At 33.4% G+C, this 13,129-nt stretch overlaps 2 protein-coding genes and 1 pseudogene across 2 annotated transcripts in view; all 3 read right to left on the bottom strand.

Annotated features, from left to right (window-relative positions):
- Positions 1-13,129, bottom strand: part of LOC125822539 (probable polyamine oxidase 4) — a 145,261-nt gene that overhangs the window by 45,543 nt on the left and 86,589 nt on the right. The gene's annotated exons all lie outside the window — the stretch shown is intronic.
- LOC125822536 (gamma-tubulin complex component 2) lies at positions 906-9,764 on the bottom strand. Its single transcript, XM_049501945.1, has 21 exons — positions 9,380-9,764; positions 9,132-9,187; positions 8,920-8,965; positions 8,358-8,492; positions 8,042-8,173; positions 7,442-7,525; positions 7,265-7,363; positions 5,635-5,726; positions 5,032-5,104; positions 4,808-4,960; positions 4,569-4,688; positions 4,398-4,451; positions 3,854-3,937; positions 3,680-3,754; positions 3,458-3,589; positions 2,672-2,797; positions 2,463-2,570; positions 1,910-1,972; positions 1,708-1,782; positions 1,259-1,461; positions 906-1,177 (listed from the first exon to the last, which is right to left on the bottom strand). The coding sequence occupies exons 1-21, from the start codon at positions 9,464-9,466 to the stop codon at positions 1,051-1,053; spliced, it is 2,124 nt and encodes a 707-aa protein (XP_049357902.1). The 5' UTR covers positions 9,467-9,764; the 3' UTR covers positions 906-1,050.
- LOC125822541 (rust resistance kinase Lr10-like) lies at positions 11,515-12,923 on the bottom strand (annotated as a pseudogene).

The raw sequence follows: 13,129 nt of genomic DNA on the forward strand, positions 1-13,129 counted from the left end.
TTACATTATTAATATAAAATTTTCATTATATTATAATCTAACAACTTTAAATCCTCTAAGAAAAAAAAAAGGAACTCTGTTGAATAGGCAAATAGGTCAGTGTTACACATGTAGACGCTACCTAAAAAATAAAATAAATGAAAACTTCCGTTTAGTTATTTCTTCCACATTTGCTTTTCTTCTACTACCAGTTGTTATATGAAGAAGTCTTAGGCATCAACAAACAAAGTTTTTAGAAGCTTCCATAAAACTAGTACTCCTTCAATTTACATGTTGTATGACCAGACACGATATTTTTAGAAAAAATAGAAAATTTTTAAATTTATAATTTAAAACAAATTATAAATTAATAAATCAATAATTAAGGGTATATTATTCAGTTTTTTTTTCTTTTAGAATTAAAATCAATAAATAATATTAAATTAATTCTAAAAATATGTACATAAAATATCTAATTTTATGAAAAAAATCAAAGATTTACTTGCATTATAATTTTTGGACAAATAATTCTCCTCTCATAAAGCAATACCAAATCCTCTTTTGACTTTAAGGAGAAGGTGCGGCTGCCTATCCATTTATTAGAGCCAACAAACCCAATAGCCATCGATTGTTGTATTTAGTTAATCAGCAAAAATGTTAGGATTAGTTCAACCTTAGGTAGTTTACTACACTATAGAAATGTATTTATGTATATATAATCAAATGATTGAAATAAATCGATATATATTTTCGCTTTTCGGGATCGAAAATAATTGTTTAGGTTGTATATACTTTCAGGGCGGAGATAGAAATCAAGATACAGGTTCAACTGTGTCTAGTAACCTTAGTCCAAATAGTGTATTTTTTTTATACTTGGAAATGGAGAACAACATATTTCCTTCAGTATCTATCAAACAGACGTAAATAAAAAGAAAAGCTTGATTTGATTTCACAATGACCACACTCTACAAGCTCAACCGAGTTTTTAAGAAGAAAAAGAAATCGAACAGACATAAGATTACTAAAACTGCAATTTTAAAACTAAGTTTGTAGGCAATAAATACAATCAGCTTACTGGTCTTTTCCCACACCAAGGATCCACTGTGCAAGATGAGTCAAGTATGGTTCAGCTCGAGAGCCACTGCTTAGTATCGGTCCCAGGCTATGAAGCTCAAAGGAAAATTCCTTCTCAAATTTCCTGCAAAATGATTACAGTTAACTATGAGAGACACAGATAAGAGAGATTAAAAACCAAAAGTACAAATTCGTTATAACATACAGAACGGATTCTAATACTGTGACGTTTTCAGGAGCTAGCCTCAGCATCTGATATGGGGTCCTTAGTTTCAAGTTCTTATATTTTTCTATACTGGGAGAATCATTAGACAATGTGTCATTGTCATTAGGATCCAACGAGGAGGTAATCAGCCGTTGCATTGCAGCTGCATATTGCAGACATATCAATTTCAACCTCTCCACTTTCTGCATTTAGAAAAATATTCATGAGAAAATCAGGACAGTAAAAATAGTTAGAACAACAAAATAACAAAATTGATCCCCTGAAGGAACAGACTCGAAACCTAAAACGTAATCTGGCAGTTGCTACAAATGTAGGTTCTTGAACATTGCAGAAGGGCTATCATCAGTATCATCTTTTGTGAAGATGTTATAATTAGGAACAAAGTAACTGAAGGACACCAATAACCATGACTGGAAATCATAACTAACCTTAAGAAGGGCAGGTGATAGAAGCACACATTCCCTCAAGCACTTATCAAGAAAAAAGTCATGGTATTGGATAACCTGCCCCAAAAATGAATCAAAGAATCAATGAGACAACACATCAAGTTGAAACAGAAGGACCACCCCAGCAAGAGTCTCTCCTATAATCTGTTTAGACACAAAATTTCTTTGTACATAATCATTTTACCTCGTCAATGCTTTTCGCTGTTTGAAGTCTACTGAGCATTACATGCCAGTTAGGTTCAAGCACCTGAAGATACAATAAAATACTGGTTCAATCTGACTAGCAATACACATCAAAACTTATACTGTCAACCCTCTTGTATATCAGCCAATAAAATATCAAAATTTTTACAGTCAGCCGTCTTTTATATCAGCCAATATAATTCATTCATTTGACCTTCTAACAAGAGAAAAAAGAAACAGCTGTCTTCACTAGTTTAATAGATGTACTAAAGAACATGTCTAATATAGCATTGATAATGAAGAAGAATCGTGAAAGAGAAGGATACATCAGTGATGGTATGGTGACAGTGATGAAAAGAACAGTGAGAAAAACTGGGAAACTCAAAGTATGCAACCAGAAATTAAAATAACAAAGGAAGAATAACATATCAAAAAAATACAAATAGAGAAGTAGGAAACTCAAAGCAATCAAGCAGAAATTACTGTACCAAAGACAGGCAGACATAGCAAACTAACATAGGAATTGCAGTTCCCTGAGAAGGGGTGAAACTTGCCTCAAATGTCAAATAGTGTAGGAGACTATTTATGAACTTCAGCATATTGCGACATAACAAAGATGATACAGAAACTGTAGTTCCTTGCATGTCAAGCTTGCGGAGACCCTATAATAACAAAATAAGCAAAAATGCAAATCTATCAGAAGTCAAAAAGGAAAAGAGAAGCTACTTTACTATTGTTAGTAAAAGTAACTGAAAGCTCATACCTGATGTACTTGCCATGCCCCAGAGAGTTGCCTATCAACATGCTTACAGTGAAATAGAAATCTGAAAATCAACTGATATTTTGTCAAGGCTTTCCGTGATATTACAAGAGATAAGGGCCATCTAACCTGAAACACAACAAATGCAACCAGGCTCAGGAGGCAATAATATAATGACCCAGCAAAAATAATGCCACAACCTTTAATGTCAATCTCACCAAAACAGAAAATCAAGAGAAGAAAACAAGATGCTCTCCCTCAGCGTTAGCTAAATATGGTTGTTGCTAGGTGGCACTCAATGAACAGATTAACATCATTGCACACAGCTACAAAAGAAAATGTAACGCAGAGACAAATAAGACAAGTATAACAGGAGGGGAAAGTGAGTATTTTACTCCCCAATTGATTCTCTTGACTTAGCTAAAAGTATAGACAAATTTCCTGCTAATTACTGTTAAAGAATGACAAAAATCCCACATTAGCGGTTAATGAGATGAGTGGACTCCTTATAAGGCTTGGGCAGTCCTCCTTCCTTTGAGCTAGCTTTTGGGGTGTGAGTTAGGCCCAATACCTAACTTAACAACTTTTTTGAAATTGGCCAGGTATTGAACAGCAAAATTGCAGCAGACTGTTTTCTCTTACATAAGTTCTGGATCTATGATTGATATAGAAGACATAAAGAACTGTTTTTATGCAATTTTCTGTTCTTTCATCTCTTTTCTTTTTCTTTTTGTTGTGTTGAGCTGCGGTGTAATTTCCTTCAATTAGAAGAGAAATTAGAAGGCAAACCTTGTAATTCAAAGAAAAAGTTTCCAAGCCAGTAATGCTCAGTGGCTCCTCTAAATCATTGCTATCTGGAGCAGACCGGCTGATTTCAAGATCTTTCAATGTACTCAATCTTTTCAATAAAGTAGTCCTCTCCTGAGAAAAGATGGACCATTTTTTACATAAATGCAGCAGATTATCTCCATGTCTTTGAAGGTTAAACAGGCCAAGGTAATAATAACTCACCACACAACATAATAAGTCCTCATGGCAAGGATCTGCACCAGCTGCAGTAGATCGCAAAGCAAGGTCTAGAAGAGACTACTCAGAAGAACGAAAAGAAGGTGACACCACATTATAAAGAGCTTCAAATGATTTCCCTATTTAGAGGAAGCAGAAAACTAAGAACTATGTATAAACCTGTAGCTTCTCCACAGAGATCTCATCAGGCTTCTTCATGAGCTCCTCTCTAGCTGTATCCATGAAGTGCACTAAGAAATCACCCTGCATGGACAGTTGTAGTGAGTACGAATATAAATTTCTTAATGGAAACCAGCACCAGAACAATACTTTAACTTCCATCTACAGAGAGCACACATAAAGAAATAAAGAATGAAACCAAAGAAAAATTCAAAACCAGGTTCAGGATGACAGAGAAGCATACAATGATTCTAAATTTGCATTTTAATTGATGGATTTGCTTGTTTGGAACGGATAGGCATAAGAATGTCTAACATTTTCTTCTTCCTGCAACACATTTTGATGCCAGCTGCTAGGCAAAGAAATATCTTCTTTTACTAAAAGAAGATAATGCGAAGGGACTGACTAGTTAATAAAACAAAGTTATTGAAGCATTCCACTGCATGTAGCATTTAAATTCCAAGTTTACCAGGTATTTTCCCCATATCCAATTCCCAAACTATCATAAACTTAGATATATAATTTGTTAATCGCTAGCTGGTACCTGATCAAGAAGAAGATAGTGCTTAATAGATTGCAGTTTACCCATGAGATCATACTGCCAAAGAATAGAAAGGTTTCATTAGAGAAAAGTTTCATGTAAAAGCATTTGCAGTAACAAATCAAGAAACATGGAAAAAAGCTGTCAAGAAATATCTTTCTTGCTTCAGCACACCTTGTTTTTAACAAGATTTAATAGTTCGCCACTGGCAAAATCATAAGCAGACTTGATGCACTCCAAATAGTGATGATTTGAGCCTGCACTTGTCAACTTTGACTTTTCTGCCACAGGGATCTAACAAAAACAATTTGGTCACAAGCCTCTGCTAATATTACTAATGGAATTGTAATGCAAAGAAAGATGGAATAGCTTTATTGGGTGAACATATAGCAGCAATGGGATCTTGTCAAAACCTGAATGCTATGTCCACACTCTCTCATGACATTTAAATATTTTCCAGTGATCAAAATTGTTTCCGCTGCATTTGCAAGGAAGCTAGGAATTTCATCTTTCAGGCTGTAACGTTGTTGCCAGTACTTGGCATCATAATCTTGAGTAAGACTCTCCTGTGGAAATCACAGTGAGACCAATGAGATGTCAGCAACTAAGTAAAAAAGTGTTACTGAAAAAGATGTACCTTCTGAAGAGACTTGTTCTCAGCAATAAAGAATTCACCATAAGGATCATCAATCACTCCTTCATACACCCACCTAAAATTTTAGGGTAGTTCACATTGAGAAACAACAGTAATTCACTATAAAAGAACGGAAAGTTCAACAGTCTGTCAAAAAAGGAGAAAAAGCGACACACCTTAATACCTACAAAAGGCAGTTGATGAAAACCTAACATTTACTCTAGAAGACAAGAAAACAAGTACTTTACTTGCTTATTATCGTGGGAATAGTATAAAGATTAAAAAAAAATGCATTACCAATTTAGCTGAAACTCATTGTTCAAGGAAACATTCACTACTTTTTAACATGTGTGATAACTACATCAGCTGATATCCCAAGTAGACATTATTAGCATAGACACATCAAGATCAAATAGCAGATATAGGAAGCACTACTCCTTTAACCCTGGCGATTTATGTATCACCAACTTCTTTTACACTTAACAAAAAGTAGAAACATGTTATTTTAGGACAAAACAATAATTGATTAGGCAATTCCCAGACAATGAGAGGTCGGCCAGACCTTAAGCAAACTTGGATAATCATTGCAGAATCTAGATTAAATACCTCTCTAATATTCCAAGATACGCAGTGCTTGCTGATTGTGACATCTTTTCCAGCAAAGACCTCACTACGTGATCACCAGCCATTGCCTTTGCCTAAAACAGAACAATTACTCTGTAAATAAATATAGACCCCCTCTCCTCAAATAGAACATATGTAGTTTGTGTTAAGAATATTGTAAATGATATTGTAGACCATTTAGGACTAATTAGAGAGATTCTTTCCTATTTTAACACTCGTACATTCACTTTTTAAGTCCAGCAACTTGAGGGAGTAATCAAGCTAAGTTTTCACTCAATTATTCCATGTTTTATTTGTTCAGATGGTATCATAGCATTGGTGAGATAATTCTCGTTGTGCAGCCACCAGCGACGTTCAGAAAGAAGAAAAATAGCCACCGCTATTGTTACAGATAACTTTCAGATCTGTTTGCATTAGCTCTCTATTTCGTGAATGTTGTGTGAGAACCAATTATCCCTTCTTATCTTTTTTATGACCAAGAAACTTGTTTCGAACCAACCCTTTGGGCCAACTGCAGTTTCCGGAAATCCGGGATGATGGCTCCGCCCTTTACCCTTCTCCACTTAAACTAGTCTGTTCGTTTGGCACAGGGCTCACACTAGTGATTTAAGATACAAGTCCCTCATCCTTTGCCAATTGAGATAAACCCCGGGGGTTATTCCTTATCTTATTTTCTCAACAATTCTAAACATATCAAAATAGAGTCTATTACGGATACTTAAAAATTTGTTCAAACTTCCCATGAAGATTTTGCGAATGAGAAAGACTAATGGACTAAAACTATTAGGGGTCGTTTGGTAGAGTGTATTAGGAAAAATATTACTAGTACCTTGTTTGGTACTCTTTTCTAATTTATGTATAACACTAATGCTTGCATTAGTTATACACTCTATTGTGTATTAAGGTGTGCATTACTAATACCATAGATTTCTAGGTATTAGCAATGCAATGGTTTTAATGCATGCATTAACTCAATTAAAGACCCAATTATCCCTCAAAACCTTTTGTGTATTAAGGTGTGCATTACTAATACCATAGATTTCTAGGTATTAGCAATGCAATGGTTTTAATGCATGCATTAACTCAATTAAAGACCCAATTAGTTATACACTCTATTGTGTATTAAGGTGTGCATTACTAATACCATAGATTTCTAGGTATTAGCAATGCAATGGTTTTAATGCATGCATTAACTCAATTAAAGACCCAATTATCCCTCAAAACCTTTTATACATCTTTTCCACCATAATAGTGGAGGGTATCTTTGTAAATAATTTTTTTTATGCAATAAATGCTATTTTTAGTGCATCAAACCAAACAATGCATAAAAATAATTTATGTATAATTAACGCAAGCATAACTAATACATGCATTACTAATGCAAGCATTACTAATACACTCTATTTAGCATTATTTTTATACTCAACCAAACGACCCCTTAAAACATAAAAATTGCAGATCTCACTTTGATAACCATGCAAAACCAAACCACAAATGTTCAAGCAAATATGGAGTTTAAACCATGGTAATGAATCTATGGTATTCCACAATTCTAGGGGAACTCAGACATAGATCCCTTAAAGTTATGAAAAGTGACATTAAGACGTCAGACCTGGCTTTGCAAGAGGTTAAGGACTGCAGAACCAACACAGTTATTGGCTGCAGCCTTTTTCACCACCATAGACAGTGCTTGCATTGAACCCATCATTGGCTGCAAGAAATAGCTTCATAAGCACCAATGACGATGAGTCAAACTAAATGGAAATTAAACTAGTTTAAGCAGTGTTACCTGGCAGTAAAACCATAATCCTTGTATGGAAAGTTTTCCTAAGCGAAATTGATGTTCAAGCTGTGCCACCATTGCTTGGTAGTCCTGATAAAAATATATTCTAGCCTTCAATTAGCTCTCCCTTTTTAGTTTCCTTTATTATTCTTTCTCTTACTACTACATGTTACATGTATGTCCACACAGCATGGGACAATTATGGAAACAACTCATGGCATCCAAAAACCTTAGATAATTAGCTGAACCAAATTAAGGAGCAGACAGGTTTTCTCAGCTTCCCAGGAGATAAGCTTCCGAAAGTCACATTAATCCATCCACAAAAAGAGATTTTTATTTTATAAGGTAAATAATTCTTTTAGTAATAATTGAAAAATTCTACCATATACAAGCTATACCAAGGAGGAGAGAATCTACAATATCCAAAAAGAGATTAAACAAATCATGAAGATGATTCCATACTCCCAGAAATGATTTCTCAAATATAAAATTTATACATCCTCAAGAAGAGCTTATACATAAGATAGATAATATACCAGATAAACAAGTAGAGAAAAAAATAATCCACCATGCAACCATAGAAGGATCAATAAATAAGAAACTTACAAGGAGGAGTGCCCTTAGAGCTGCAGCAAAGGCATGATTGACTAGACCCGTTTTGAACTGTGACCTTGTCTCCACAAACTGGTTAATCAAGATATAACTTTCGCATAAGGGGAACAGCCTTTTTGCAAACTCCTACAATAATAGTCCAAATTATTTCAGCTAATGTTTAAACTAAATACAATATGGATTTTCCTTCACGTTTACTCGGCATTTAGCCTCAAAATATTTTGTTGCTTTCGAACACTATATATCAGGGATGAAATGTCTCATTTTTTCCTTAGCTATTCTTACTAAAAACATAGCTCCCTATATGTACCTGAAGAGCTAAATCCATAGATGCATCAACCTGAAAGGTTATGTCATCCTCCTTCCCTCGGACTTTCTTGATAGAAATATAGCGTCCTTCAATTCCAATCAGGGTAGATAGAAGATCATCAATAACAAACAATTCCTGCATAAGAGTTAAGACAATATTTTAATAAATGACGGTGACCCTGACCAAACTTAAAACCAAGATCGTCAAGTTCATATAGGACATAACATATTAACAAGAAAAACCATTTAGATGGGCCACAACATAATAGTCCTCACTATCCTTAACCTTTAAAACTTAAGCAAAAAAATACACAAATATTCACAGGACCTTAAATTGCAAACAATATCAACACACACACAAGAGGAAGACATGACATATGTTGACTACTACAGTCTCGTTAGAACTTATGATCCAGGTGTATACGTTTGGAGTCAAATATATAACTTCTTCTTACTGGCATTATACTAGATGATAACAATAAGAGTGACAACCAACAATAATATGAACAAAAATTATAAAAAGATGGACAAGGAACAATCTATTTGATTCAACAGAGGCATACCTGAATGGTGGCATGGTAACAACCTATAGCTTTATCTGCTCCGGAACTGCATTAAAAATTCCAGACAGAAACAGAAAATAAGTAGGAGATGTACCAAATAGGAGTCACCAATTTGAATTAAAAAAGCAAATCAAACACACCAAGATAAAACACATTAATAAAAAAAGAAAATTGAATTGTAATAGCAGAAAACCAAGGAACAAAAGGGGAACCTTGAGTCCGCAGAAACCCCCTTGTATTCAGTAGTTCCAGGCGTAATCTTTGTTTCCTGTATGAATTTTCAAGGGGCAAAATAGTTTCAATTCAACATAGTACATCAAGCAAAAGAAGAAAAGAAGGGTGGAAAACCAAGAAAGCAGCATTCAAGAAGAGTCGAAAAAGTCCAAGAAAATGAAGGTTTTAGATAATGGCATGAAGGGGTTTTTTGCATACATATGTCAAGCAATAAAATGGTGAATACCTGATAAAATTGGCCAGAAAGAAAAGGACGATCGAGATTCCAAGCAGGAGTTGATGGGCATAAAGAAATTGCAGCGGGTGAATCCATGTAATTCGTCTCAAATCTTGAAGTTGAAGTAAATGGGGATGACCCAACTCAGTTTCAGCACGCTGCCAAAAGGGAATTGCTCCACCGGCAGTTCCGGTGACTGTTTGAAACCCACAATGCCACCGCAGTTCAATTCTGAACTCACGAAGGGGATGGGATGAACTTGAACTTTCAAGATTTCACAAAGTGTTTCTCCTTTTTGGGTTGATGTTCTGATTTAGCTGAAGATGAAATTTTTGGGAAAGCAAATTCAGTCGTTTAAACAAAAAGAGAACTGCGAATTTTGCCCAGAGATAGTAGGAGTGGTTTTCTTTTGTCAAAAATAAATAAATAATAATAATAATAATAACACACACACACACATATATATATATATATATATATATATATATATATATATATATATAATTTCAAAAATACCCTCCATTTATAGTTTGACTTAAAAATATTCTTACTATTAATATTTGGTTCAAAAATGTCATTTTCTGAATAAATATATTATTATTTTTCCTTTTTAAACACATCTTCTTCCTAATTAAAATATTATTAAAGAATCATGTTCTTGTTTTCTTTCTTTTAAAATCACTTTAACAAATAAAAATGTAGGAAATATTTTTTCTTCTTAATCTCATTTTATCAATTAAAATAGAATAATTTCATGTACCCTTTCGACATATAATATATGTCATATATAAAATATCATAATATATCCATCATTAATTTATATTTATATTATGATAAAAATATTTATAAAAAAATAAGAAACATTTTCATTTTTTATTTTTTTCTGAATTAAAAATAAACATTTGCTAATTTTAAGAAAAATATTATTAGAAAAAAAGAATGTGTTAAAAAGAAAATAAATAATATATTTATTTGGAAAATGAGCATTTTTGACCTATTAAACATAAGGGTATTTTTGGACCAAAATATTGACGGCAAAGACATTTTTAGACCAAACTACAAACGAAAGACATTTTTGTTCCTTTCACATAGTTTAAGGACATTTTGACCCTTTTCCCTAATTTAAATATTATTAATGTAAAAAATCATAATATGACCAATTTGCCCTTATTAATACATACTACTATTATTTAATTACTTTCATAAACATATTTTATTCGGCAATGAACAAAGATTAAGTTAATGAATATTAAAGGGGTATGAACTGACTTTTTTAAGTATAAGTTAAATATCCAAAATCATAAATTGAGAACATTCAACTTTGACATTTTTTTTGTTTTACTTTTTTCAACTTTAAAAAAGTGTTTAAAATGTATTTTATGTCATTCAAACACTTACAAAAAAAAAAAATTAACTTAGAAGATAAAAATCACTAAAAATAAGTTAATTCAAACACTAAGATTGTTGTGATATTTTCATATTAATAACAATTAAGTTAAAGAATTGTTACCCAAAAAAAAAAAAAGAAGAGAGAAATGTAATATCACACATTAGGGGGCATCTCAGAAATTTTCCCTAAAATTAAATAATAGCTTTCTTCATTTTTTATCTTCTTCAACTTTTGGCCTGCTAAAATACAGTCTGCCAAAGATAATTGATTTTTTCACAAATTCTGTGTGCTTGAACTGATCTTCAAATAATATAAAAGTTGAATTCAATTTTTCAATAAATTCAAAAAAGAAAGTGAGTTTAGAAATCTTAACAGTATGAATTTTGGAAAAACGTAAAATCTAATAGCCTTTAGCAAAACTTTCAAAATCTGTTTATTGTTTATTTCTCAAAAAGTGTTTTTCGAAAAAAAAGTATTTTTTTTAGAAAGAGTAGTTATTTGTGTTTGATGAATGAATTTGAATTATTATTATATTTTTGGTCATATCAAAGCAACAATAGAGTTCTTTGCACCTAAAACATGCATCATTTTGTGCTTTCCCTCCTAAGTCCTATCATATTATTTGTAATGATTTACACCTAAATCTCTTTATTTTATTGCAATACAATAACACCTTTTTTCATGATATGAAATACCCCTTAGGGACTATAGTTACAACAAACTTCATGAGATATATGTCATTTTACCTAAACATAAAATTAATTATGAATCACTCATAACATATGTCTAATTTGATATGATATTATTAGCAGAATTATCTAACAAAGCCATGGAATCAGACGAAAATGTCATAGAACTTCCCATCATCTGATAAACAATAGGTGGAGATTGAAGAGGCTGAGGAGGTACTTCTAGCAGTTCAATTTCACCTTCCAGCATTTCTAATACTTTACTCATCGAAGGGCGTTGTATCGGATTTGTTTGTATGCACCATAATGCAACTAAACTCAGCTTTCTAGCCATCTTCTTCTCATCATCATTCGCTTCTTCATCCACCACAATCTCCTTCCCCTTGTTGAACTTATCGTAAATATAATAAGGAAAATATTGGCTGGAATTCTCTTCATTTGCAACTTCATGTCTATTCAAGTCCAGCATTTCCATTAGCAGCATTCCAAAGCTGTAAACATCAGCTTTGTAAGAGATTTCGCCAATGCTTCTGCTGATCAACTCTGGAGCAACATATCCAATAGTTCCACAAGCAGCTGTGAGATTCACAATGCTTTAATCTGTTGGATATAATTTCGCAAGCCCAAAATCAGAAATCTTTGGAATGAAATTCTCATCCAAAAGAATGTTGTGTGGCTTGATGTCAAAATGCAAAATTCGTACATCACAGCCACGATGCAAATACCCAATTCCTCGAGCCACTCCAAGAATAATGTCGTACTTCCTCTGCCAACTTAACAGAGGACTTCCTTCTTGACTGGTGCTGATGTACTTATCGAGTGATCCGTTGGGCATGAAGTCATATACAAGAGCACGTTTTGTTCCTTCAACACAATACCCCACGAGTCCGACCACATTGACATGATGAATCCTTCCAACGGTAGCCACTTCATTCATGAAGTCTTGACAACCAGCTTTTGGCTTGCTCAACATCTTCACTGCTACATCTCTTCCACTTCGAAGCGTTCCTTTGTATACACTGCCATAACCTCCCTCACCTAATTTCTCTTTGAATCCTCTGGTCATTCTGTTTATGTGGGAGTAATTATATCTGATTGGCATGAAGTTGTTTTGTGTTCGCAAAAAGCCTTCAATAGTATCATACATTGACAAATGTCTCCTTTTGAATTTGTACACCAGAAATCCAATTATGAACGGTAGGCCGATCACACATTTTGCTCCCCAATACATTGCACGGTTGAGAAGTCATATAAAGTAACTTGCTCTTAAGCCAACGATACATAGTGATGAATGATGATCAGGAAAATTTTATTTTTCTTGACAATTACATTGTTAAGTGTCCCACATTAGTTGAGGGAAGAGTTGTGTGTTGTGTCTTAGATATTCCTCATCTCATGAGCTAGCTAGCTAGCTTCTAGGATGAGCAGGATCAGGCACTAAGGTAAGGCAAGTGAAGTCCTTGCCTTAGGCACCAAATATTGAAGTGAAGTACTATATTAGTATTATATAAAACATACAATTTGTGTAGTTATTAATAAAAAAAAGATATCAAATTTTAACATTTTCTAAAATTTTGTGAAGATTGTATAGTCGAATGAGTAACATCATAAATCTTCTCTGTGTAAAAATAATTGTAATCTCTCTTGTTGAAGGGATAAGAGCGCGCTTAGCTTACTTTC

The sequence above is a fragment of the Solanum verrucosum genome, unplaced genomic scaffold (genome assembly GCF_900185275.1).
Source record: "Solanum verrucosum unplaced genomic scaffold, falcon-dt-bn FXZP01000103.1, whole genome shotgun sequence".
In the NCBI taxonomy this organism is placed as follows: Eukaryota; Viridiplantae; Streptophyta; class Magnoliopsida; order Solanales; family Solanaceae; genus Solanum; species Solanum verrucosum.